The 27,653-nt window shown below is 41.7% G+C and overlaps 5 protein-coding genes across 5 annotated transcripts; 1 reads left to right on the forward strand and 4 right to left on the reverse strand.

Moving 5' to 3' along the window:
* Positions 1–1,383: 1,383 nt before the first annotated feature.
* Positions 1,384–5,900, reverse strand: kdf1a (keratinocyte differentiation factor 1a). Its single transcript, XM_079561204.1, has 3 exons — positions 4,794–5,900; positions 3,798–3,872; positions 1,384–1,574 (listed from the first exon to the last, which is right to left on the reverse strand). The coding sequence occupies exons 1-3, from the start codon at positions 5,839–5,841 to the stop codon at positions 1,483–1,485; spliced, it is 1,215 nt and encodes a 404-aa protein (XP_079417330.1). The 5' UTR covers positions 5,842–5,900; the 3' UTR covers positions 1,384–1,482.
* Positions 5,901–6,651: 751 nt separating this feature from the next.
* On the reverse strand, positions 6,652–9,290 carry LOC306967148 (trophoblast glycoprotein-like). Its single transcript, XM_079562055.1, has 2 exons — positions 8,358–9,290; positions 6,652–8,215 (listed from the first exon to the last, which is right to left on the reverse strand). Exons 1-2 carry the CDS (start codon positions 8,645–8,647, stop codon positions 7,219–7,221), a joined length of 1,287 nt encoding a protein of 428 aa, XP_079418181.1. The 5' UTR covers positions 8,648–9,290; the 3' UTR covers positions 6,652–7,218.
* Positions 9,291–9,441: 151 nt separating this feature from the next.
* On the reverse strand, positions 9,442–12,735 carry LOC306967106 (transmembrane protein 222-like). Its single transcript, XM_079562005.1, has 6 exons — positions 12,577–12,735; positions 12,280–12,364; positions 12,105–12,136; positions 11,924–12,020; positions 11,706–11,836; positions 9,442–9,904 (listed from the first exon to the last, which is right to left on the reverse strand). The coding sequence occupies exons 1-6, from the start codon at positions 12,693–12,695 to the stop codon at positions 9,817–9,819; spliced, it is 552 nt and encodes a 183-aa protein (XP_079418131.1). The 5' UTR covers positions 12,696–12,735; the 3' UTR covers positions 9,442–9,816.
* An 846-nt stretch (positions 12,736–13,581) lies between these two features.
* On the reverse strand, positions 13,582–19,244 carry wdtc1 (WD and tetratricopeptide repeats 1). Its single transcript, XM_079561160.1, has 16 exons — positions 19,096–19,244; positions 18,475–18,595; positions 18,310–18,393; positions 18,186–18,232; positions 17,470–17,581; positions 17,157–17,344; positions 16,895–17,077; positions 16,721–16,815; positions 16,505–16,620; positions 16,351–16,426; positions 16,181–16,274; positions 15,951–16,118; positions 15,642–15,877; positions 15,417–15,582; positions 15,022–15,214; positions 13,582–14,914 (listed from the first exon to the last, which is right to left on the reverse strand). The coding sequence occupies exons 2-16, from the start codon at positions 18,520–18,522 to the stop codon at positions 14,717–14,719; spliced, it is 2,004 nt and encodes a 667-aa protein (XP_079417286.1). The 5' UTR covers positions 18,523–18,595; positions 19,096–19,244; the 3' UTR covers positions 13,582–14,716.
* A 727-nt stretch (positions 19,245–19,971) lies between these two features.
* Positions 19,972–27,631, forward strand: cep85 (centrosomal protein 85). The gene is made up of 14 exons (XM_079562007.1): positions 19,972–20,094; positions 20,854–20,910; positions 21,001–21,132; positions 22,709–23,493; positions 23,823–23,953; positions 24,053–24,170; positions 24,250–24,435; positions 24,564–24,716; positions 24,802–24,956; positions 25,039–25,156; positions 25,404–25,454; positions 25,523–25,630; positions 25,713–25,950; positions 26,018–27,631. Exons 2-14 carry the CDS (start codon positions 20,871–20,873, stop codon positions 26,179–26,181), a joined length of 2,379 nt encoding a protein of 792 aa, XP_079418133.1. The 5' UTR covers positions 19,972–20,094; positions 20,854–20,870; the 3' UTR covers positions 26,182–27,631.
* The last annotated feature ends 22 nt before the right edge of the window (positions 27,632–27,653 follow it).

Below are 27,653 nucleotides of genomic sequence, written 5' to 3' on the forward strand. Positions count from 1 at the left end.
CTATCCAATGGCTGGATTTGTGATGTTGGCACATTTTTGACATCGACAATAGACCTAAAGGCTATAGATTAGAACAAAATCAGTCTTCCTCTGATGGTTACGTTAACCTTTAAGTTTAGAGAGTTGTGCTTAAACACAGATTCAACTTCACTTTAACTCAATTGTGTCATCTGTTGAATAAGACATTGCCATACAGTAATACAAAGAAGGGTTGTGTTAAGTGCAGTAAAAGAGTCACTGTATTTTTTAGAAGAGAGCCAGTGATCCTGACCTGCATGTTGTGCATGCATGAAGAGAAAACAAAATTACCGCCCTATGCTGATTATAGCAAGATTTCTAAACTGCATGTAGACCCACAACTCCGCTGTGGTATGTTGGTTGTGAAACATTGAGTTTTAACATGACACCTCATACAGGTATAACAGGAATGTGTTGGTGGGGGCAGAGCCAAAGGAAATGGGGTTACACACAGCGAACAACCCTTGCAACTTTTGCTCGAGAAGAATTTGCTTTAACGGCATGTTTTCACAACATGAGAAAACGCAAAGGTGTCTTCACTGTCTGTGAAAATAGACAAATAAACTAAACAATGGTTAAACACATTGAAAGGTTTTGAGGTTTAAACAGCCAGTCAAATAAGTAGAGACAGACACATAATGGCTGTAATCTGTCCTAAATGGTTTAATAAGCTAATCTTTCTTTTGCAATAAAAGACAAAGGCAGCCATTGGATTTTATTTCCCTTTTGTCAGAACAGGCCAAACAGGTTCCTTCTGTGGCCAAGAGCGGAAAAAGCCTGCCTCTAACACAGTGACCTCGGGGATATGATGAGCTCAACGGCAATCTGCACAAGCAAAATATTAAGAGCCAAGAGTCTTAAGTAAATAAGATAAACGGTTCAACATACTTTATATCAAGCATGCACAAGTAATATCTCCAGAGAGCCAGAGAGATGGCAGGTTGTAATAGGCTTTCCATGAGGAAACACTCGAATGATCAGGTGTAATGTCGATGGCATCACATTGCAAGGCAAGCATCAAAATGTTTATTTTGTTAAAAAATATAAAGGACCACTCAAAATAAAACTGTGGCCACATGGCGCAAAAGGCCTAAAAACCCAGAGAGTAACAGTTCAATCTGTACATTTAAAATATGGCTTTTCCAGTACAATGCAAAAACAAGGAAGTGTAAATGGCGTTTGTCCACACATACAGTATAGGAACAATGACTTACATAAACAGTCACAAAGACAAGAATGAGGACTGTTGTTATGTTTTGTCATCATTTGTCCAACCCTCCAGCTTGACAGTGAGAGGCAAATAACATTGCACACAAACAAAAAATATTTTGGCTTTCTCCTTTTAAAGTAAAACATTATCCAGCCATCTATGGAGTGATAAAGGACCATATTGTAACAAGTCACTTAATAGACAAACTAGCATAAACAACCACCTACAATGAAAAGTGCAGCGCTCAGTAACAGTTAGATGAGAAGCAGAGGTGCTCCAGACGAGTCTGCTTCAGTGTCGTGATGGTAGTACGGCGAGTAGGCCGTGGTCGTGCTAGAGGTGTATGCTGTTGATGAAACAAAACATGATTAATTGTGCAGCATCAGTTAGAATTTCATTGACAAATATATTACAGTTTTTGTCATAGGCCACTATGACTAGTATTGTATTACTAGCGTTAAACATTTGTAATGTTTAGGCAACAGTGGCTTGACAGGATCCAAAAGCGGTCAGCTCCTGGCTCATACTCGTTCATACCATAGTTGTGTAAGTAAGACACACACAAGTCCTGTCTGTGTATGAATTTAGTGAGTGAGCGTGTGGTGTCTCACTTCCACAAGTCTATACCCCAGGGCAGCTGTGGCTACATAGTATCTTATCACCACAGTGACTGTAAAACGCATTATCCTTTCCTGTCAAGTGCAATAAAAATGTAAGCCATTCTTATATACATTTCCGGCTACAATGGGTACAATTACTTAAGTAAATTTGTTTATGTCTGGACAGGGTTCTATCGAAATGCATTTAAAAGAAAGCACCTCTATAGTATAACTTAACTTCAACAGCCCGGCTAAAGTAAGTGGCTTGCAAAATAAGTAGCATGTGCAAAAGTGGAACAACAGCAGAGTCATTTGTGCATTTTTTTGACTGGCGCAGCATTCTCTAATTTACATATCAGATTTAGGACCCTTCTACAGAAACACACAATTTCAAGTTAAACATTTGGTGCAACGTGTCCACAAATAGCCACATTCCATTTTCCAGCTTGCACTTGTTATTAAGCATCTGTCTGAATAAATTACCTCTTACTTTGCAAGTAAAGCCCCGGGTTACAGTGTTTGCAAACTGCAAAGTTTGGGGAAGTAGCCACAGAAGTTCCCAGGCCGTGATTTGAAAGTTATTGAAGCACAATGACATGTACTTTATTCAAAAACATGTAAGCAGACACCATCCCTTTCTAACAAGCTCTCCGCAGTATAACAAAAAAGGAGGCTACTGCATTAGTAATCCATCTGTAACCCAAGTTTGCTTGGTAAAATTGCATAATAAACCAACAAGACATGATATGGTGTAGAATTAATGCTATGTGATTGGCTGGTGATGCAGGAGGTGTAGCATGACCACACCAGCCGCAGGGCAAAGTGAGGGGCACTGATAGATGGGTGTAAGATGCCAGATGATGGGAGGAGGGAGGCTAATGAATGGGGGAGTGGAATATGCAAAGAAAAGGCAGGAATGCAGGACTTTCGCTGCAAAAGAGTGCTATGACATAGTGGAAAGTAGAGGAGGAGGTGAGAAAAAGCCTGGAGCTACAACAGCACACAAAAGACACCTGCTCACAAGGATGGTATTTATACCTCAATGACCAGGGGAAATACGCAGTGTAACCCTAGCAGCTCAGTCATTACACGATTTTTGGCGCTAATCACCAGTGTTAGTCATTCAGGCTTTAATTAAGAGCTACATTCATTCACACATAGTGGGAGAGAAGCTGCTGAATTATCCTTTGGCCAAACATGTGTATAATCATCATATTAAAGCTGCATGATATTAGAAAACAACAACAACAACAACAATAATAATAATAATTTACAAAACCATATCATTTGTCAAATTTAAACCAAAATAAAAAGTAATTGATAAGTTTTGTTTTTCATTTAAATGTTAAAAAACATTAGAAAGGAGGAAAATCTCAGTCAGATAGAAGGCATGTGGTTATTCAATGTATTGTGAATTCTTGTGATATTGGTATTGTATCACCTAATATTACAATAGTGTGGCAATATACTGTAATGCATTTAATTGCATTTGTTTTAGTGACTGCATTCATAGGTGTTTGTCATCACTTGGAAATCTCTAACCTTGTGCTGCCAGCTGGATTGCTAGATCTTAAAAACATTTCAGATCTCATGAAAGCTGATACACTTGGGCTCAACTCCACTGGTGGTTTAGACCAATTGCATGGCAGTATTGCAGTGAGTGGCAAACAACAAGCAATGTTGTCGATTAACAACTCAGTGATGCTGGAAAAACACAAGGTATAGTGCTAAATTCTTACAAACATGAATAGCATTATTGTTAAATTGCTTCATTGTTTTGATGTTGGCTGTGATTGGCTAATACAAGGTGCACTTGATCCAATCAGCTGCAAAAATAACGCCAACAGTCCGTACTCTTCACGTACAATTTAAACAGGAGCCATCCCAGATTGATATTACTGTGCCAATGGTATTTGCAAAGCACTGCAATATCAATCAGGTTCTTGCCAGGATAGAAAATCCCCACTCACCTTTCCCACTGTAGTGCCTCATTCTCCTTGCCAACTCGTCTGACGGCGTCTCCTCTGACACTTTTACCTCTGGAACTGTAGGCGGATGAGAAACAAATTAAGCTTAGCCCAAACTCATAAAAAGCAGCTTCCGTAGAACGCCACACTCCTCCCGCAAGCCGGACAGCCTCTTCCTCCGGCAGGTATTGTGTTATAACAGACGCAAACCTGTATCAACTTGTCTGAGATTAACCAACCACTATTGGGTCAACTACAGACTGATAGGCATAGCACTATGAGCTGAACAAAGAAGCTCCTGTATGACTCATTAGTAGATCATAAGGAGATATATTTAGCATGTTTCAGTTGAATATGACAATGTAGGTCAGTGTCACTTTTCTTGAGCGGTAACAACAACTTCCATGCATAAGAAGTTTCAGAAAATGTGAGCAGAAGTATGAATCCTTGCCTCACGTTTGAACTGTTAAGCCATTTAATCCATATAAAATAATGTCATGGTAAAATAGGTGAAGCCTTTAGACCAGTGGTTCCCAAAGGCCTCAAAAGGTTGTCAGACACATCAAGCAAATAAAATCTATTAAATTTGAAGTGAGCTTAACCTGATCTGTATTATTAGTACTTAACCTCTCATCCACACTTTCACCAAGTGTATTTTCTCCAGTTCGGGTTTACCAAAATCTATAAACTTCTCGATGCCTATAGTCCAGTGTGACGCCTCATTAGAAAGCTAAGACCTGCATAACTGATCCTAAAGAGTTATTTATGTCATCTCTTATGCTCCGTCCACACCAAACTCGATTTGGGCGTCAAAAACGCGCGTCATGCCCGTTGTTGGACGCCTGTGCTCATTCAAGTCAGGTGTGGACGCAGCATTACTGTTCCTTAAAATGTGGACAGTCTATTTGTCGTTATAGCCTATGATTTTACAGCTATTTGTTGGGACCTTGGGCTAAGACCTCAACCCCTCATCGCTCTAAACTGTGTGTGTGAACTTACAGTCACTGCTGAAGGTGTTGGTCATGGTCTCATTGCCGCTGTCAGGGAGGGTGCCATCGTGGGCCGTCCTGCCATTTGTGCGCTGTCCTGGTGCAGCCGGGTGGCTCTTGTTCCTCTTGCCCTTCCGTGTGCTGATGCGGATGACCCCATGCACCAGTTTGCACTCAGCCTCCTGCTCCTCCAGATTATAGTCCTGAGAAATTTTGTAGATGAGCTCACTAATCTCATTGGTTTTGCGGGAGAACGAGGAGTCAGAGGTGCATTTGGCAAGTTGGTCGATTTGATGCAGGGCGTACAGTTCTAGCAGCTTTTTGGTAATGAGAGAGTCTATGTCTGTGCCCGTGTCACTCGGGTTGTCCAAGTCAAATTCATCGAAAAGGCTTGTGTTGCTCACTGGCCGCTGGCACTCACCTTTGCCCGTTGCTCGGCTCCGTTTTGACTGCGGAACTTGATACTTTACTTTCTGCCCTGCTATGTGCACGTCCCGGTAACGGAAGCTGTCAAACGTGGGCAGTTTGGACACTTTGGTGGGTTTGCTGGACTCCAAAGGCATGCCACAAGTGGGATTTGAAATAGCCACACCATTAGGAGGGTGAGGCTCAGTGTTTGGTTTAGGGTGGTCAGTGGAGCTCTCGTTGACGGGCAGGCACGGCTCACGGCTCCCATAAAAGCCACAAGTCAACACACAGCAAATAAGAGCCTTACAGCTGCTCCAGCCCACAGACGCACAGGAGCCGCAAGTATGCCTACTGCTGCCTGCATTGTCTGCCGAGCCAGGGATGAATCCAATTGTCTCTGATCCTCGTGCAGTCCCATTTCTCGGATGACCACTGCTGCGGCCGTACTTGCTGTCGTAGGGACGGGAGTGGTCAGTGTGGGGGTCATGCCGATAGTCTCCATGGGGGTCTTTGTAGGAGTCCTGGCTGCTCTCCCTGGAAATAGTGCGGGCATGTCTGTTTTTGTCTGGCCTTGAGCTGGAGTTTTTGGGGTGACGAGATGATTGGGGAGCCCCTGTGTAGTGGCCAGTCCCCGAACTATGGCCAGGCATGGCTCAGAGTGCCTGGGGCCTGCAATGGGAAAACATTGAGTCAAATCTCATGTTGCAACATTGGCTGTATTCGAACACAGCATTGCACTGTGCGCACAGCCTGCAATGCGCACGATTAAAAGCATTAACAGGTAAAGAAAAGCACTGATTTGAGTTTGGCCAGCCAATAGGGTCACTTTTCTCGTGCCCAAGTTAGTTTGAATATAGTGGCTCAACTATGCAAAGAAAGTATAAACAAAGGTGTAGTCAAATCCCACAGTTTTCATTTTACTACCAAATGGAGATAAACTTACCGCATATGAAGAAAAGTGAGCGTTGTGTTATTGTCAAACAACGTCTTTGCGAAACCGCGGAAGTCTCCGTAAGAAAATTTGCCTCCACGGCGCCTCAATCCGTGGAAAGATCGGTATTTTGTCCGCCCACAGTTTTCCAGGTGCGTTTACTGTCACAAAAGCAACATCTAGAGCGAAGTTAGCGTTGTGCCTCAAGCGCTTTATTAACTTTACCGTCCTCATTCGCGTCCCCGACGTTTGAGCTCATTCTCTGCCTCGGACTGTGTCGAGTCACCCAATGTTTGGCTTTTACCTGCGGCTACAGCTAATCCCCGACCATGCACCCGCCCACAGGTGAGCGGTGACGTCGAGCAGAGCAGCGCAGGTGAGCGTAGAAGAAGAGAAAAGAGAAAAGAGTAGAAATCTGTATATTATGTTAAAAACACTACCAGGAACGGCATTTGAGTCAAAGAGGAAATTCAAGGTAAATCTATCATGGACAGTCTAAGTCAACATAGCCTTGCAGTGTCATCATTTATTGAGTTGTTGCAAACATTCAAAAAGTAAATAAATAGATCATGTAAAAAGCTAACAACAGAGTTGTATAGCTGCTGTGCCAGCAGGTGCGTTTTCCAAACTATTTTTCATTCTGCCCTATTTTTCCTCTATAGAAGCACTTAATCACACTCTCATTGAATTGAAACAGCAGAGCCACCTGGAGCAAATAAATCAGTAGTAAAGGGGTCTCCTCATTTTACAACTACAAAATATTGAACACCTACAACAATATTAAACCTGTCGAGTACTTAAAAGTTTAGGTTGCTTTTGTGCACTTAACCACAGGCTAGTAGGCTATAGTTTAAACAAAAAGTAGAAATCTTTTTTATGTTGTTAATCACAATTGGACAATACATTTATTATGCTGATACACATTATGTGGATCTACTCACTGCCCACTACATATTAACAATATGTCTAGGCCCACAGGTATTATAGGCCCATATTTATCGGCATAATGATTTTCTAATAACACAAAGCATTTTCTGACTTTATTATTTACACATTGCAGAGGTTTTATCAAAATGCTGTACATGCACAATTCTTATCAGCACATTATGTTACGTTTACAGATTTTCACCGCCGGAGATCTTGCCACCTTTTTGACCTGCATGTCTGTAGGCTCCTGGTCAATGCAGGTGTCACTTGGCAGGTGTTGGGATAGTCCAAGATGTCCTGGGGCTCTGGTGCCACCACTCTCCGCTGAAATGGAGCCAGATGTGCGCCGAGGATCTGTATCTATCTCATATCTGTAGTGGTAACCCTCTAAAACGTCCCGGCAAGCGTCTCTCATTTCAATTATCCACTTTTTCATGCCTTTGCGGTTGAGGTAAAGCACAAAGAGGAACACCATTCCCACAAAGCCAAGCACAAGCCCCAAGAAGACATAGGATGTTTGCAGGGTCAGGTCGGTGATCTCTTCTTGGACAGGAGCTACACAACCAATGGCGTCCTCCCCCAAACCACGGAGCTGGGCATCATTTAGCTTCTTTGGTGAAGAGCACCTCACACTTTCTACATCCACATCTGCTTTAGACTCATTCAGCCAGGTGACAAAGGCGCGGATCTCACAGGAACAAGCGTAAGGATTTTCTCCCAGAAGTATTCGGATGTTTCCGAGCTTCCCCAACTCTTGCAAAGTGTCCGCTTTGAATGTTCTAAAGGCATTGTTGCTCAGATCCAGCAGCTCCAGGAGGTTCATGCCTGAGAATGTGCCACTGTAAACCACCACCAGAGAGTTGTTCCGAAGAAAAAGCTGCTGCAGGTTAGGCAGATGAGAGAACATCCCTGGTGGAAGAAGAGCCAAGTTGTTCCCGGAAAGGTCAAGTCGGAGGAGCCCCCTGAGGCCACCCCACCTCAGGGCTGTGGTGAGATCTGTGAGGGCACTAAAGTTGAAGATAGCACAGCTGAGGTTGAGCTCCTGGAGGGGACTGCCGGGGATGGTCAGAGCCTCCGGGTGGATGAGCGCAAGCTGGTTCCCACTAAGGTCCAGAAAACGCAGGTTGATGAGTGCAGAGAAGCTGCGAGATGCCATTTCAGAAATCCTGAGAAAACAATTGTAAGGTAAGTGAACCCCATGAACTGCGTTTTTACAATAAAAAACAAAAAAGAGGGCATATAAATAAACTGTGAGTGTGTTAAAAACATTCATTAGATTTATTTTATCTTAAGAAATATACACATTACCTATTGTTACTTAAAATGATGTTGGTCACATTGTCCATCTGTGTGAATGAATCAGCCTCAATTCGTTGTATATTATTCCCGGTGACAATGATAGTCCTTGCATACCCCGGAATACTTGGAGGCAATGTTGGAAGATCTGCCGAAACACATTTCACTGAACGAGTAATGGCAAAGCACTCACAGCCGAAAGGACACTCCAGGCTCTGACCACGTCCACAAAAAATAATTCCCAAAAATGTCAATGCCACAAAAATGCACATCTTTAAATCAGACACGTGAGGCAAAATCATTGTAGTCAATCAATATTTACTAATAATGCAACAATAATGTAAGGATACTGCTTGCTACGAACTAATACAGAAAAGAGCTCTCTGGCAACAATCTTTCCTCATCTACTGCTCTCAGGGAATAAAGGATCCTGTAAATTGATGGTGGTAGATATCACGCAGCATCTCCTGGATGAAAAAGGTGTGTGGTTCCCTTAAAGGTACAGAGGACAATTAGGGCTTACGCAGCTACAGACACTCACCACATACTGCCAGGGGAAACAATCACACAGCCCATGTCCCTTTTAAACCACCCCTAGGTAATTGGTAATGATATTGCTTCAAAATCATAGGATCATTGACACAAACCAATCATGAACCAATGAAATACTTAACACTGTGTTTTATTTTTTACATGCTCCCTGTGTGGAGTTTTGCGTGTTCCCCCTGTGCCTGCATACATCGCCTCCGGGTGCTCCGTTTCCCTTTGTGAAACAATAGGCCCGGGTGAATGAGAGTCTGTTTGTGTTTGTGAGTATGAGAGGGGACAACAGATGAAATTAGTCCATGGCTACAACCTGGTGTGCCGTGTTTACATGCACATCTAATTTGAGTTAATTAACTTGCATTGTCCCAACCAAATAAATCAGAATCCCTTTAATGGCCATTGCACAAATGTACAACAAAATTTTAAATGCATGAACCAAATACATAAATAAAAACTACAGCAACGTTTAAGAGTCATTCTCAAATTTCAATAAATGTCGCATTTGTACACAGATTTCAGTACAATGTTTTATTATGACACTATGATTTCGGTCTTTGGGAGCCATATTACCATTCTTGATAATACTGTAATTCATAGCATTCTTATGGGCTTTTATGAAAAAGATGTGCTGAACTACACAATGAAATAAAAATTACTTTTCAAATAATTAAGAGACTCCCGAACAGGGACCGGACACATATATAACACATACAACAAAATAAGAATAAAGTCATAATTTAACTGTAGTGTTGGGTTGTAAATGAATGTTAACAATAAAGGACAACAATTGTTTTCTACTCAAAAAAACTATAACCTTCCTGAAGGCAAAGTCTGGAGTTGAAATATGTAATCAAAACACTAAAACGCTCCGTCAGCATCGTAATTTGGCATTTCAATAATTACAGTCTTTGAGTTATTCTGCTCATTAGTGCAAGTTGAATGTCAGGATAAAAGTGGTGAGGACTCCGCTGAGCATGATGAAAGGCAGCCAAGTCTTGAAAAATGCTGCCCAGCTGAAGGAGACAGAAAGGAGAATGTCTGTGTTAGAGTGCCCCTGAGCACCTAGAATACCCTCTGTCTAAATGAACACACAAGGACATGAGATAAAGGGCCAATCTGTCTCCCTAGGGGCACGCAGCGCCCCCGTCCTGCCTAGGTCCTACTGTCCTCTACAGCGCAGGGAGCCCTGACAGAGGGGTGACCTCCAGTGGTAGCACAGAGGGGAGTGCTGCTGTCAGTGATGAATTATACGACTCACCTTCCCTTTAAAATTGTGTGCTGCTGTGGGAGTATATTTGCAGAGGCAGCACAAACTGTGACGCCAGCTTTCCCTATGTGGGTCAGGGGAGAATAATGAGGGGAATCTCTCTGCCATATGTCTCTTCTTGCCGTAGCAACGCAATCCAGAGTACTGCATCTGAGTACTGATCTTTTTGAGTTTGAAGATGATAATTACTATAAAGCAGGGGTGTCCAAACTTGGGGTGATGTGGTGCTGTGAAACCTTCAACTTGGTGTATGTAGCATAGGTTTAAATTGTTCCCCACACCTTCATTTATGCTTAAAACCTTAATGCCAGCTCATTGTGGCTACAGTACTAGTCTTTGTTTAATTCAGAAGCCAGATCTACTTTAATCATGGTATTATCCTCCTTAGTCCTAGTTCAGACTTGATTGACCCCAAGTTTCGAGCTGGTACAAGTTTGTTATAGACCTCACCTGGCATAGATATGGTAATACTTAAAGGTGCATTATGGAACTTTTAATGCCAAAGAAAAACTTGATATTTGTTTGTAATTCACTTTTGGTGACCCAGTGGCTGTATGTGTGGTTAGCATGGCACTAGGGCTGCACAATATATCGCAAAAAACAAAAACGTGTCCATATCGCAAGGAGCCACAAAATAATACAACATCACTAAAGTCGCTTTCTGACTTAGAGCGACACATTTTTTTGAAAACTCAGCCAAAAACAAACAATGCATTGAACTTATAAGTATGTAAAAGTTCATTTTTTTCTCTAATTTAGTTCAGTTCGGTCTCGTTTGGGTCCTGATGTAGTGTTTCTTAAAGGAATAGGCCACCGTTTTTACACATACTGAGATATGTTCTTACCTGAGCATAGACGGGTTAATGCGTACCTGTCTGGTCTGTGCGTGTGCCCTCAGTCACACAAAACGACCAAAGATGTTGTAAGTATTTGGCCTCCTCCAAACGGGGATGAAGTTGGAAGCTACCACACTCTTTCACGGGCACAAAGACCAGACAGGTACGCATAAACTCGTCTAAGCTCAGGTGAGAACATATCTCAGTATGGAAAAACAGTGGCCTGTTCCTTTAAAGAGAATAGATGCAAGTTGGTCATTTTATGCTCACTACTGCCACCTCAGGTTCTATGCGTAACTGCAGCTTCTATATTAAGCTTGTGCATGACGGCACTTCGGACCCGAAGCAAAAACTTTTTGAGTGACAGTGCCGGATTTTAGATATTTCCAATATCGTGGAGCCCTACATGGCACCATTGGATCACGGTGGCCTCTACAACGCTCTAGGATCATTTGTTTGGCAGGTTTTCTGGTGAGAGGGTCTGTTAGCAGTGAACCTACCAGAAACTCTAACACTATTGATCCTGGAGCCACTGTGATGGGAAGTAAAGGCGCCTTGCTAACCACTCATACAGCCGCTGGGTCACTAAAAGGTCAAATACACAATAATAAACAGTTTTTTCCCCTTAAAAACTTGGGGAAGGTGGGAATTGTAATCTATCTTCTTGCATCTGGCAGAACAGTTATGGATAAGTTGGTTTGTTTGGCTTACCTCACATGTTTTCCGTGAATCAGAGACAATGCACACAGATTGACCATGTTCCAGGATGTACTGTTGTCATAACGCATCAGGTTCAGAGCCAATGCCACGTGGGAGTGGCAGTTATCAAAGCAAAGATTGTGCTTTTGACAATAAGAGAAAATAGACTGGTTACTGTGTGTAATACGTACCAAAAAAAAGCATTGAATTGATCATAATTGTGCTCTTACCGGCCTCGACTTGTACTCCTCTGATGCATCATGAACAGCTTTATCCCATGTAGCTGCACCATTCCCACAGACCTTGTCAACATCTAACTTCCAGTATCTAGAGAAGAGAAGTAGAAGAATACATGACAGGTCAGTTGCACATTTTCACACAAGCAAAAATATCAAATTATGAAATACATACTTTGTCGGTCTCCCAAATCCCATGCTGTCCTCCTGTAAATTCAAATAGGTTTTATTGAGATATAGTTAATTGTTATATATATGAGACTAAAATGCAACTGGAACCAAATTCACAAAATGTGGGTATGAGGAGTGAAGACTGCGGCATTTTGTTATCAGCTAATAAAGATACTCACTGATACATAATATGATCCTGCAAAATCCCGTATTACTCCTGTTGAAGTGCATATGCCCATGTGACCTACGAAGGGGAGCACCCACCTGCAGGAGGAGGCACCACAACAACGTGCACATTATTTTGATTGAGCTAGATAATAACATGACATGTACGGAGAGCTTTTCAAACACGTAACATCGCAAACTAAGCGCTAAAAGCACACTTGGCTAGCATAATCCTGCGTGACTACACACAACGATACGACCAAAGCGTGTCGGTTGGCCGTAGTACAACCAAAGGACCAGTAGCGTCTTACGATAGTAAAGGGATCGGGGTCCAGACGATGCAATAAGGGAAGCGGCAATGCTTTCTATCGCCTTTCAAAAAATCCGCTTGGTAGTTCATCATTATGTCTGTTTCATCCACCTCCGCCATCACTGCTGTGACAGATGAGTGACGCACAGTCGCACGTGCATCGCGTATCGCGTACGCCGCGCACGCAAACTCTACGTGTAGTCTGCTGTTATTTAATATCATCATTAAACACATAACTCACACTATAATTTACCTCACTGTGACTTACTGCCCCCCAACAGCTGCTGGTGTTTCATTTATGGCCTTTTCTAATTATGGCTACAAATCACAATCAGCCTCTGAGACACTGTGGCTGAATTATGGAATTTGGTATAAAATATGACCATGATGAGGAGAAATTAAAGTTCATCAAACATTAATACTACGAAAATGTGACAACTGTTGATTGTGTAGACAATCTGCCTCTACATGGAGCTACGTTCTGTCAATGTGTTTGAATTTCATTTGTGAATAGCAAACTTTAGCTTCAGAATAAAGTGACCTCTGTATTTTAGATACATTTGTATCTAAAATACAGGAAATATATTGTAATAATATTGTAGGAAAATAATCTGAACCATTTCAACAGAAACCCATAGAAATGTTACAAAGATTTATCCTTTAGGAAGTTCTCTTTATACTTACCCAATAATACTATTTAGTTACTATCGATATCAGCATCGTGTTAGGATATTTTGTACAACTAAAAGGAACTAAAAGCAATGATGAAAGTGAGAAATTGTTCCACAGTTTGGGGCACCCTCATTATTTTGAAACGCTCTTTGATAATGGCCTACCCATTAGAAAGAAAACTGGAGTGATCTCAGATTGATATCAGTGTGAATGTTATTGACACTTTATCGATCTGGTTCTTGCCAGTTTAACCTAGAAGTCGGCAAACTGAGTGCAAATTATAAAGCAACGTTCATGCAATAATTTTACCAACAGTTTCATCATGCCAACCAGCATGTGTTCAATATATTTTTATTTTCTTTGTTTACAACAAAGTCTATGAAATAAGAATCTCAAAGAAAATGTAATGAATATACAAAGTAAACTTGAGAAACCCTAGTGTTGCATGTTTTAAGACTCACTCGGTACAAAAGCAAGCGATGGACGGGCGGCTTTCTGTTCTTTTGGCTCAAGTCATTTGTGCCAAAGCAAAACAGAAACCTCATCATGACCAAACCCTTAGAACACAGTTGTTAAATTATATAATTTGTATTTGTATCTCCCGACCAACAGAAGCATTTTGCCCAGTAATTCATTACTGTTTTTTGTTGCTTGTTTAAAACAAATATTCTTTGTAAATAAAAAAATGCGATCATTCCCACGTTTCATGTTGCTCATTTCAACATTTTGACCTCATAATTAAAGATATGCCCTGTAGGCCAAAATTATGTTACAGGAAGCAAAGTAAAAGTAAATCCTTGGCCAGAATGCGGCGATAACCTTTGGTAGAAAACTATTTGCTCAAAGTTTAACGGAAAGTTCATCAAAACACTTCATGGCAACGTTTGGTGACAACAATTACATTTCTGTGACAAGTAAAATATAACCAGATCGATCATAACGGATCATGTGGGTTTGCAGCCTTTTTTTCTTTTTTTTTTAGATCTGTGGGCACTCAACTGTGACTTTCAGCTTCAACACAAAAGCGGAGATAATGCATTCACAAGCTGTCAACTTTGTCAGCAGATCCTACATGGGGGCCGGATAACTGTGGCTTTGACCAGAAAATAGGTCACCAAATGCTGCAGCCAACTTAGGAACTGCATCTCGCAAACATAAACCAGAGCAAATAGGTGATGAACTCCCCCCTCATAGTGATGTGGGAAGTGCTCCTCTTCACCGACCCCTTGTACAAAGGTGCAGAGAACGACTGGGGTGCTGTTGGTGCATTAAATGAGTGAGATGGCTGCTTAGTGTACACCATGTGAATTACTTTCCCCAGTAGACTCCTCTCTTCAGACGAGGGAGGCTGATGCATAGTGCAGAGAGATGTGACACACCTTTCACTCAATGATTAGGGAATTCACAAATCAAACGCTTCAAACACTGCCTTTTAGTGTCTACATCTTCTGTGGACGGCTGCCGTTTGTTTAACTTGGCCGACATTGCACTTGTCCATCTGAGCTGCTTTCATCGTCAGAGCCATCGGGGCCGACCCCTCGAAGTCCTGTGATGCGGTAGCCCATGTGCAGCAGCATTACTTCCAAAGGATCGGCATTCATACGCCGCTGGTTGGCCTGAGCCGCACTCTCCATATCCGTCACTATACGGACGTTTTCACACTCCATCTGGGTTAAAGGATGCAAATGAATTAACATCACATATATAAGACTACCATTTTCTACAATGCTCTTATTCACTCAGTGCATTTTTGGTATTCCTGTTGAAGATGTACCTCAGGTCTGGGAGTCCATAACCGAACAACAGGGTCAATCCCACTGGTGGCAAGGAAGCAGTAGCTGGGGTGTGGCTGTAAACAATTGACTATTGACTCGTCACCCTGCAGGATCCTCACCAAGTTAGTGGTTTCTTTCTCCCAAATGAAGAAAGAACCATCATCTGAGCCACTCACAATGTACTGGCCCTTGCTAAAAAGTAGAACACACAAATTAAGATGCATCAATCCCCGAATTTGAATAATCAGTACTTATCAATATTTTATTTTTAACTGAGCACTGAGCACTATCCATTGTTATGTATCAGTATAACAACAACAAAGCAGTTACAAAGTACCATACCAAGTAATTTACTGCCCTCTAGTGACATGTGTGTAGAATGCCAAGAACATGCCTTCCAAAAAAGTTGGCCTCCTTGATGTCGGTGGTTGTATTGCAGTGACCACAATATCGGTGTTTGTAGTCCAGACTGTGCTCTCTCAACACGATCTCATCTTCTGGAATTGATTCTTTTCGGCTGAACGAGTGGAAACGAATAGAGCTGTTGGCCTTTTTATCTTCTGTGGATTGAAAAGGCAATAGTTAACGTACTACGGTAATAATTTTTTTTCATTCTCACCTGATTCATTTTTTGCAAATAAAGCAGCTTTAATGTCCTTATCAAGGGCATCACATGCACTACTGTGAGCCTGCTCTGGAAATTTCCCTTTAAAGTCATCCAGACACTCCAGAGCCTCAGACACATACTTGAGCTCAAACAGACATCTCGCCAGCCTAAAGTGAGCTTTAAGATGGGCAGGGTTTAGCGTCAGAGCCTTCAAGCAGTCCCTGAGAGCATCATAATGGTCACCATCCCTTATTGAAACACAAAGAGCAGTTAACTTTGGAAGGAAAACATGAGAACGGGCAATGTGAATTAAAGGCCTACCACTTGCGTTTCATGTAGGCCGCAGCTCGGTTACCATACAACATTGCATTGCAACTGGCTTGATGAATACCTAAACTGTACAACTGGATGGCCTGCGTCCACTGCTGCCGTGAAAAAGCATCATTTGCTTGTTGCTTTATTTTCTCCAAGTGAGGGGGAAGCTCTGAACTACAAAATATTTGCATTTAATAAATGGTGCTTCTTCAGGTTAAAAAACAATAACAAGTTACCTAGCATAATTCTCGTTTCCAGAAAATAGGATATGGCTTGTTGGCAGGTGAATACCATTAGATACACCATTAGTCGTCCTGCCATTCTGTAAATCTATACAGAAGATATTGTTGAGAAAAGTGAATGAACTTACCATCAGTTACACAAGCACAAAAAGCAAAAACTGTACCTGTTGAAGGCTGGTACGTCTTTTGAAGAAAGAAGGTGTAAGGTTTCTGTTTAAATGTGAGGTCAAACAAATACACCTGAGAGGAAAAGGAGGGGGAAAAAAACTTTATTTTAGAATTTCCCCCCAAATATTTTATGAGTTTTACAAGTGTTACCTGTTCACCACCCATGTTGACAAGCAGCTCAGTGCCGTCCGGACTGAATGTGACATATGTTGCTACCAGGACCCTGAGGCGGTTATTGTAGTCGGGTAGTTTAACAGGTAAATGACCTGGTATACAGAAATACAAATGTTACTTGTGCAATAACTTGAATACTAGCAAAGATACTAGTTAGAACTCAAATCCCATCACACAGGTCCATATATTGACCTGCAACATAATACTGTCCTGCTCCCTCTGGAATGGGTTTTTTTCTGTCACAAAATGTGTGAACAGCAGCAGATGTGTTCTGAACCATAGATTTTCTGTGTAAGAATGAGGAAGGAAAAAGTTTAAACCTCTAATATCAATGCTGTTGACCAAAAGTAATGAAACCAACCAAACCTATAATTGTGAATCATTCGGATGTCATAGAGGCGCACAAATGGCCCATTAGCCCCCACTGCCAGATAGTTGTTGTCCCGTGGATTAACAGCTAAACATTTAGCTTCCACCAGCTGACCGCAGAACTCTGTCAAGTCAATGAGAACCTCTGAATGTTTGCTGCTCTCCCTCAGATCATACTGTCTGAAAATATTAAATACATTTTTAGGCATCATGCTGAGGAAATGAACAACTATGTAATAGGCTATTTTGTGTTTTCTACCTAATGATGCCATCTTCTGCAGCACTCCAGAAGGTGTTGGGCCACATGGGAGCAGTGGCAATGCGTTTGACTCGGTTTGTATGATCAGAAAACATGTGGATAGTTTCCTTCACAGTCAGGTCATGCACATGAACTTTCGTGTCCGCAGCACCTGTCACCAAAATCCTGTCACCAGAATGAGGAAGGAACTGTACAGAGAAAAAATAAAGACCCAAAAATTCTTAGATTCTGGTCTTTAAAAAAAATTGCTGGGCTGTATAAAATGAACACAATCCTTGATTTGAGAAGGATTTTATGATTTTGTATTCTTCACCTTTACAGAGAATATGTTTGCGGCATGTCCAGTGTGCATAGTTGTGAGCTTCTTGTGTTTGAATGGGTCCCAGATGATAGCATGTTGATCATCGGAGCCCGAAGCCAGAAGGCTGGGGAAAAAAAGAAAGAGGCTGAGCTATTTGGTTTGTAATATGTAACCTGTGCTGAAGAACTTCCAGTTGTGGTGTGTGCTAAATGCTTAAATTGTTTTGATTGTAACAAAGTGGGTGACACTTAAACCTTGCACTGTAAAATGGTACTGGAGTTTACAAACTCTGTCTTAAAGCTGGGGTGCCTGATCTTTTGTTGCTGAAAAGTAAATTTGTTTTTACCACCTCAGGGTTAGTTATAAATATAAACACAGCAAAAGACAGATATTGTTAAATTGTCTTCACCTAATTATTTATTGAGCGATAGAAGATAGATTTTCCCACTCTAAATGAATGATTTTTTTAGGGGTGGTCACCCCTTTTCCACTTTTCCACTGCTCAAAGAGCTGTACAGGGGCTTGAAACGTGCATATAAACAATTTGCTAGAACAATGAGGACATGCAGGAGGGATTGTGAGTGCTAGAAACGAGTTTGGGCAGAATGAAAAAAATGTCAAAGTTTGTGTGGGAAAAATCAGGTACCCCAGCTTTAAGAACAACAGAGTGCTTGATGTGTGTTGTACTTCTGATTAAAGCTTTAGCAAAACAAAGAAGACAGGCTTACTCGCCACGTTCATTCCACTCCAAACAGTTCACACAGCCAGTGTGACCCTACAAACAAAGGACGCTTTTAGTTTAAATAAGAATCTTTACACTAACACTAGTACAGTATTTATTTAAAAGCTTACCTGCAGTTCAGTCTCAAGTCCAAGTCTCTTAATGAACGGATCCGTCACATGATAGAGTCTTTGGAAATTGGATGCTTTTTTATCCTAAAAAATAACAGCGTCTCTGATGATTGAGCAACTTGTGACTTACGAATAAAATGTTATTTTGAGTAAATGTATACACACCCTGATCTGCCGGTGGATAATGTCTCTGGTAATGTTGACAGCAGTCATGGTCTCTACACAAAATCACTTTGGGAAACCTGGGATCATATATTAGGCAACATTTGCAAAGTGTCCTTTGAAACTGGAATAGAAAACGAAGATATATTACTACGCATACTGACTTAATATCTCATGTGTGTCAATAACAGTGATATTAGAGCACAATGTTTTGGAATACGGTTATGAATTTACTATATATTGATAATGATAATATGCATGCTCGTGAAAGTTTTAATAACAATAATACATCCCTCACTTCCTTGAAAGGAACTATTGACCCAGTCCAAGAAGGCAACTTTGTTAGCTACTGCTAGTTGGCTAAATTTTGCTACTTTGGAGCCTTGTCAAAATTAAAATCAAATGCTGCTGCGCCAGACATTACAAAATGTTTTTCTTTGAGAGGCTAGCTGTTTATAAGAGTGTATATCCAACAACACTGTCTGCACCTCTTGTGCATATGGACCTGCGTTTTCCATGTAGCTGGCGTTAGCGCATCATATAGCTAGCTAAACAAAATATTTACTTCACATGACGTTCATGTTGCAATAATTTTTATACAATAAGATGATATATTTAACTTACCTGTTTCCTCGACGTAAAAAGACATGTGTCATAAGCTATCCATTGAATATATGTAAAAAATACTACCTATGTGAGTTTGTTGACAGCTATTTCGCTAATGCCTTCCAGACTTGAACACTGCCCCCTCTGCAAAACTGCGGTTGCCAGATCAGGTCCGCAGTTTTCAGGCTAAAAAACGACCACAAGGAAAATTACTTAATACGAAAAACAGTGTAGGATCCATCGAACTCGTGGTGGCAAAATTATGAGTTTCCGATCTACTTACTAACATTTACTCAATCAATTCTACAGGTTTCAGGTTAATCAGCCGAATCCTTGTCTCATCAATGGTTGTCCTCCTAAATCAGATCAGATCGCATCTTCAACCTGGCAGCCCTGTACAGAACACAACGAAGGCTCAAGTGTATGTGTGAAAATATGAACGAATACATCAACTACGAATTATTTAAATATAGCAAGATGTGAATAATATATATGCACCAAATAAATACATAAATCAATAAATATACATACATGTACATGTAAACATATAACAAGGAATGTTTACGTTCAGTAACTTACATTCATTCATGATTTTCAGTTTTATATTCAGTCTGACTCAGGTTATCCTGACCTGTTTTGTTTTTTTGTTTTGTTTATTTTGTCCGGACAGAGCATGTTAATGAACGCACATGGGATTCGTTCATTCATTCATGCCTATTAACATTGTAGCCAATGCGTTTTGAGTTTACTTTACTGAAATGCTTAATTCCGTTAATTATTTTGCACATCCTACTGTCACAAGATGGCGTCTGCACCAAACGGGTAGCGGCCGGACAGCAGTTGCTATGGGCGTTCTGGAGCAGTGTCTATGTGCTCTGCGATGACTGTCTGCTGCATCTCTGTCCACCAGCGCACGCAGTTGTCGAGGCGAGCGGCGGAACAACAGCGGATGGTACGGATTGTGTTACCAGTCTGTAACCGAGATTTGCTGCATCCTCTGTCTTTGCACACCAAAAGGTAGGTCTTCTGTCAAATTAATATAAATTGTTAATACAATACCATTCCCGAAAATTTGAACGGTTAGATTTAAAGGTCTGTGATAACTTTTGTTTCTAAACAAGCAGCAACGTAGCGCTAGCTTTTTAGCTGTTAGCATGTTCGAGAAACGGATTTGTCATGGATTATTCTACTCGGTTAACGGAGCAGCATAGCATCTTTCAGCAAAATAGGTCGATTAACGCTTTGAAGTGGAAAAGGATGCGGTAGGATCGATCAAATTTATCAGTTTAAAATTTCGCGCATTATGCTCGTGGCTGTTACAACTGACGAAGCTGCTACAAAGGATATGCTGTGGCTGTGGCTTGTGCTGTTTTTTTTTTTTAACTCCTTGTTATTTAATAAGTCCGATTGATGGCCCTTTTTAATGTATCTTCGTGAAATATGATTTAATGTTATGGTTCTCCTACTTCTAGTTCGCCATCAGGGTAAATAAAATGTTCCTGCACATATTATGTAACTGTGCCGCGTGTGTTCATGTTGTTATTTTTGTTACAACTTACGGAAGGCCAGAAGGATGTTTATGTCGTGTTAAAAGACAAATAAGCTTGTTTCACTCAGCTTAACATATTCGCTTTTGCAGTGAAAAGGGTCCTCCACTTCAGAGTTTATGGTTACTACTTGAATTGAGCTTACACATGTTGTCATTAACCTATAAAATGAAATTTCAACAGTGCCAAATGTATTGTTGACTTTGTTTTTGTTTTTGCATGATGCTAGATGAGTGTCTCTATGGAATGACAACATCTCAGAAATATATTGATTCAAATTCAGCAGGTAATATTATTTGTGTAATTTTTCAGAAAACAATTGATTTAGTTGTATTAAAATGATGAATTTATTCAATTTCTTTCTTAAAAACTGTAGCTTTGTTTGCTGACATGGAGTGGCAAACGCCAGCTGTGTCAGAAAAGTTTCAAAGCCGCTTTGGCCGTCGTCCTGGGACTTCAGACAGTGGGGATACTGGTATTGGCACTTCAGTGTCTGACAGTACAGAAGGTAAGGAGTATTTATAACATCCTAATACATATTTGCACCTTTATAGCTTCACTCCAACCAAAGCTGTTATTCTACACATTAACTGTGAGGTCTTCACATCTGTTTTGATGATTGGTATTTATAGAGTAGGTAACATGTTTATGGTACACTCTGGGTCCCCTGCAGACTTTTAGGGGCAGATTAAAGTCCAGACAAATAAGCTCTTAGGCTCTACGGCTCTGGCTTGGTTTATCGGCCAATTAGGAACATGGGGTACAAAGACTCTGTTAAGTGGAAACAGGCCTTGATACATGCATACATTTTACAACTTCCTACCTATCAACTACACTTCCTTGTTTGTTATTTTAATCCAGTAACACTGCTTCGTCCGCATGACTGATTGTTGTTTGCTTTAATGTGTGTTAGTAATGTTCAGATGGATTTCTTCACGCAGACCGTTTTAAAAACTCAATTTTGTTGATGAGAGGCCTGCTGGTGTTGGCAGCGGTACTTTAACTGACAGGGATGCTAGGCAACCTAACAATTACCCCGAACTAAGCCACTGTAATGAGCAGCTAGAGATGATAAAGCATATTTAGTTAGATTAGGGCTTTTAAACCTTTGATTTCAGTGTTATTTCTAAACTGAGTTTGAGTTTCTTTATGTATTGCTTCATAATCCTCACATAGTAGTTATTAAACACTTTGCATTGACAGGAATGTCTTAAACCCAACATTTGTTGTGTGTTTTTGCAGCAGTGTAGCTAAGACTTGTTCTTGCCTGTTTGAATCCCAGAAACCCTTTGCCATTTGCTCATTCAAATACATTTTTTAATTCTATTTATTTCATCTTGCGTGTTAGAGCTTGGAAATAAAATATTTATTGAAGTCTCCCATTCACTTGTTGACTTTGACGGCCCATGTTGTGTGTGACAGGGATGGGAGGGGCAAGGTGCCTAAATAAGCGTGTCCACAGATCACTCTGTAACTTGAGAGGGGGTCTATAAATACCCCTAACCTTTCCTGTGTCTGCCTCTTCGTGTACGTTTGCTCAGAGCTCGGCACGGACCACATCGGCTGTTCGAGGACAGGAGCGTGGGTTTGTTGATCTGTCAGATTTTGGGCTGCCCAGAAATGCACACGATCGTCTCTTGTTATGATTGGAAGTGTGCTGCAGGAGATAGTCAAAATGCTCTTCCTAATTACATGCTTGTTGGCTCGGAGTGAATTACAGGTTTCTGCACTTCAGCAGGTTTCTCAGGTAATGCTGTTATGTAACTTTTGACTTGGGTAGAAGTAATGTTGGCATTTCTGCACCTGATTGTGACTTGATTTGTTTGGGGTGTGAGGTGATGACGTGATCTTATGTTGACCACATTTAAAGACCTAATCTAAATTCATTCCTGCATGAGGTTAAATATAGCATTTTCATTTACTCCGTGGTGACGGCTTAATACCCGAAGTAGGACAATGAAAAAAAATCTTGGTATCATGACACGCAAATACACAAATGACCTGCAGAGATTCACATACACAAATGGCATGAGTACTTCATAGTTTATTAAGTAGACAATCTCTAAATATTGTGTCTTTTTCAGATTTCTGCAGTTCTAGCAGCAGTCCATCCTTTCAGCCGATTCGCAGTCAGGTCCCCATTCCCACTGCACATGTCATGCCATCCACGGCCGGAGCGCCGGCCTCAAAGTCCCAGTCTGGACTCCAGGACGAGGGATTTTCTTCAGATCCTCGCAGGTTTTCATCTGGCTCACGAACCCCCAGTGGTTCTACCTCAAAATCTTCATCTTTGTCCAAATCTGCATCTTCACCAAACTTGGACCTGCCTCTCAGTGTTGTAGCCGAGTCTGTGGTGCCCAAGTCGGACTGCCTAAGTCGCTACAGAAGCCTGGTCAATGGGCTAGACCACTCACTGTTCCCCTCCGATCACACTCGTGTGGACGAGGGCCAGCGCTTTGACACCCCTGCAGTGGAGCCCACTCTGAACCAGTCTGCGCTGCTCGCGGGGCTTTCGTCGGATGTCAGGTTTCGGTTACAGCCCGCTGGGATTAGAGACAGTGCAGACACTGTGTCTGATGTGTACAGAGGAGCAATGGAACACAGCTATAAGGTACTACCGGAGGCACGCCCCGGGATCCCCAGCACTCAAGAATCTGCTAATCGAGTCGGACAGGCCTGTGCTACGGCGTCCTCTTCTGTCTACGGCAACCCATTGGGCCTTCAGACTCAGACTCTGCTGCGGGAGCACTCGACTGCTAAGGGATATGAACCACTGCGACAAGAGCGCTGTAGTGAACTGTCCAGCTGGCAGCAACAGCAACAAAAGCACCAACTGGACAGTCTGCGACTACAAGTCGAGCAAATGCAGGTAAGATTTTCCCTTCTTTAATAACTTCAATAAGTTATAGAGTATTGTATTGTTGGTCATGCTCATGTGATATCACCTCTGGGTGGAAAATCAAACATTTATGTGTTGGATCTCCACCCAAAGGGAAAAGGAAACAAGTGAGAGGTCAGTGAGCTGCAGCTGCTGAATTTGCCAGTTTTTAAACAAATCAAAACAATTGTTGATGCTCTCAGTTTATAGATTTAAAAGAAACTTATGATTTTTTAGATACATGACATTCATTTGCAGCAGATTCCACTGGTGCTGTGGCCCTTTGTAACCATCACACACATCTGTTTGTCTTGCCACAGTTACTGGGAGGTGGAGTTGGTCAGTACCCGTCTTTGTACTCTTCAACTGTGCACTCAGAGTCTGGCAAGTGGGATGCTCTTGTTAAAGCCAGTGAGAGTTTACTGAAGGAGAAGGAGCTTGTCATAGAACGGCAAGTCATTTACTTACTTAATATTCTGTAGATCTATGCTCACGGCGCTCTGCAGACCCATGCAGTATGTGATAACAGTGTTGTGTATTTGTGATACAGACAAAAGCAGCACATGGCCCAGTTGGAACAGAGACTACGGGAGAGTGAACTCCAGGTCCATGGTGCCCTTCTTGGTCGGGGTACGTCCTATGGAGACATGTTAATGCTGAGGCTACAGGTTAGTACGAAAAAGTCTTCAGTTTTTTTACAAAATCAAAATGTAAAATGATGATTATATTTGTATTATGTAATCTCAGGAGGCTCAAAGGGAGAATGCATTTCTCAGGGCACAGTTTGCAGAGCGCACAGACTGTGCTGCTTTGGAAAAGGTAGAGGCAGAGCGCAGACTTGGGGCTGTGGAGGCAGAAACATGCCGCCTCACTGAAAGTCTGAAGGAAACTATTGAAAGGCACACAGAGGAAATGAAGAAACAGGAAGAGAGGGTTTGTGCACATTGCAACACCTACAAAGCAAATGTCACCACTTTCATTTGAAAAGACAAAAATATAATAACATCTTTGATTCATTTTCAAGACATTTCTCATTTATTTGGTTGTATTTTTTGCACCAGATTCGTAGTCGAGACAAACACATCAATACTCTCAAGAAAAAATGTCAAAAGGAAGCAGAGCTGAAGAGGGAGAACCAGCAGAGAATTGAAACTCTGGAGCGGTATCTGGCCGACTTACCCACACTGGAGGACTACCAGAACCAGAACAAGCAGGTGAAGATTGATCGGCTTCACTTCCTCTAGAGCGAGCATTTCAAATACAGTTCTAACGTGTACTGTGTGGTTTGTGTCATTTCAGCTCCAAGAAGCTGAGCAAACTGCAACTGAGCTCCAAGAAAGAGTTAAAGTCATGGAAAACCGTGTTGAAGCAACACACTCTCAGCTACGAGAAAAAGACACCCATTTAGAAGAGCAGAAACGCAGAGAGAGAGACCTGTTAACCACGATTACAGAGTAAGCACGACTGGCCTGAAACCACATCCGCACACTTTTTTCACTTGTGCACAAAGTGACATCATGTGTGTGTCCTTGTTAGTATGCAGCAGCGTGTGCGGCAGGGCCTCGAGGATGGGGCACGGCTCCCTACTCTGGATTTTGATAAACTCCGCGGGGAGAATGGCGCCCTGAGAGAAGAGCAGCAAAGACTGAAAACGGTTTGTGCTTTGTCTGTGTTCTGTTGTATTCATTTTTACTCCTGTGACTTAAAGGAAGTATAAGTGCGAACATAAAAAGCTTTGCATTGTCGGTGTCAAACAGCCAAAAGCGAATTGGAATATTTAATGATTTATTTTTCTTTATTTTTATTTTTTTCATTCTTTAAATAAGCTCTCAGCCGCTCTCAGGTTTCAATCGATGGTCATGGGATTCTTTGTAACTTTTATAATGTGCTCTATTTTTAAGGTGATTGAGAAGCAACACCACATGATGCAACAGCTTGGCTCTCAGATCCAGGTATTAATTTCATGCCTATAAAATCTTTACTTTATATTATGTTGTTTCACACTGAGGTTTGTGTGCAGTCTTTGGAAGAGCAGATGTCCCAAGAAGAGAGCTGCTCCCAGGCCCTTAGAGAAGACGTTCTGGCCAAAGAGCAGAGTTTGTTGGAGCTCCGCACAGCCATGAAAGAAGTGAGTAACTAATCAAAGTAATCTGTCCTTGTTCCTCTGTCAGTTGTCTGTATGAACCTCTGTATTCACTGTTGTATCACAGCTGTCAGCCCACAACCAGGAGCTGATGGAGCAGAATCTGAGCCTCCAGGAGCAGTTGAATGAGCCTGAGCTCAGGGATCCCTCTGCCTGCAGCCTGCAGCCGGCCAGCGCCCGCCTCACCCACCGCCTCCACTCAGAGCTTGCCTCCTGTCTCAGCGACCTTCGCTCACTCTGCAGCATCTTAACCCAGCGTGCACGGGGACAGGACCCAAACCTCTCGCTGCTCCTTGGCCTCCAAAGTAAGAGTTGCAGCAGATATATATAAGCATTCTCGTCGGAGTGTTTCTTATTGTTTCCTGTCTTTAGCCCCTGCACCATCGTCTGAGCAGGATGAGGACTGGACCTGTCCTGAGGTGCTGCAGAAGAAACTAGCTGAAGCTCAACAGCTCCGGCGAGATGTGGAGGAACTTCGCAATGTGATCTTGGACCGCTATGCACAGGACATGGGGGAGAACTGCATTACGCAATAACCTGTCCTCCTGCTTACACAACAGACAAGTGTTCACCACACTTTATCTGAAGCAGCTCCAGTCAGAGTCTTTGAATGTCAAGGAGGACAATTAAATTCTTCAAATGAGGACAGAGGAAAGCCCAAATGATTTAGTTTCTTCTTGTCAGTGGAGCATGTGGCTCATAGACCCTCCCTTCCCCCAATGAGTTCATCTATTTCAGTCCAAGGGCTAATGGAAAATAACTTACCTCCTATACTTGACCCTAATGTTTTGTTTGTGTGTTTTTGATAATTAGTGACACATTAATTGTCCGTTATCAACAGTCTTATTTTATTGTCATCTAAGTGCTTTGTGCGTAGAAGCAGCGAGTCTAATTTATTTAATGCGTATTTCCACTTTTGGGGAAATTATTAGTGGTTGACAATCAACTGGAAGTATTTAATCTTCATCGCTTTTAACTCGCAAAGAGAAAGTTGCCACGCGGTCATTATTTAAAATGACTAACCGTGTAACAAACATAGGACTCTGTACTTTCTAATACCAAAACAGCACTCTTACATAACGCGCTGTACACTAGATTTACTACCAAAGAAACCCTGGTTGAGCGAGTCTGTGAATGTTATGCTTTCTCCGCTGCAGGCCCTGTTCAAAACGAATACCAACAAGTGCCTTTCCTTTACCTTCAGCCGACCAACCGTGAACGGCTGTCTGCAGCGAACTCTTCCAATCTCCCTTTTCTCTGTTTTTGAACTTGTAGTACAGTTTATACATTCCCTGACTTTGAATGTAGTTTGTAAAGGCCCGCACTGCTGTGTACCCTAAGAAACAGTCGGTCGAAATGCTGTTGAATTTGCATCTTGTACAGTGCGTAGTGTAGAGTATGGCAGACAGTTGAGTGATAAAGGCTGACCTGCTGTAGACCGAAGTGTTAAAAGTGACTGAGTAACAGTATTAATCCACAGTGTTATTTATTGGTTCTGTTTGCAATGACAAATCAGCGTGAGAGGCGTCCTTCTGGTTTGTCCTAATGTGATGCTGTAATGATGAGCTAAAAGCGTTTGAGGAAATTTTGCAATTGTTTTGTGAAAAGGTCCCACGAAGTGACTGTATTTTCTATGTTTGTGTGTTTGACACGGGGAGCAGTATTAATGTGGCAGCAGTCTCTAATGTTTTATCTTGAGACTTATTTTATCCCAGGTGTCCGCAGGGTTGGCTGGATCATCCCACAAGCACCTACGTTGATATTTTTCAGCCTAGTTGTACAATAAGCCATTGAAAACTAGACACTTTAATAGGTGACAAAGGGATTTTTATCTGCAAAAATACGATATGCAACATTTTTGAAGCGTTGGATGAATATTGTACAAAACAGGGACACAAGCCATTTCTCATTTCATGGGACCTTTGAACTGAACTAGCACAAGATTTATCTTCAGGCTCCGCATGCCTTAACATCTCCATGTTTTGCTAAAGGGAAAAGATGTTTATAT

The sequence above is a fragment of the Gobius niger genome (assembly GCF_951799975.1).
Source record: "Gobius niger genome assembly, chromosome: 8".
NCBI classification, from domain to species: Eukaryota; Metazoa; Chordata; class Actinopteri; order Gobiiformes; family Gobiidae; genus Gobius; species Gobius niger.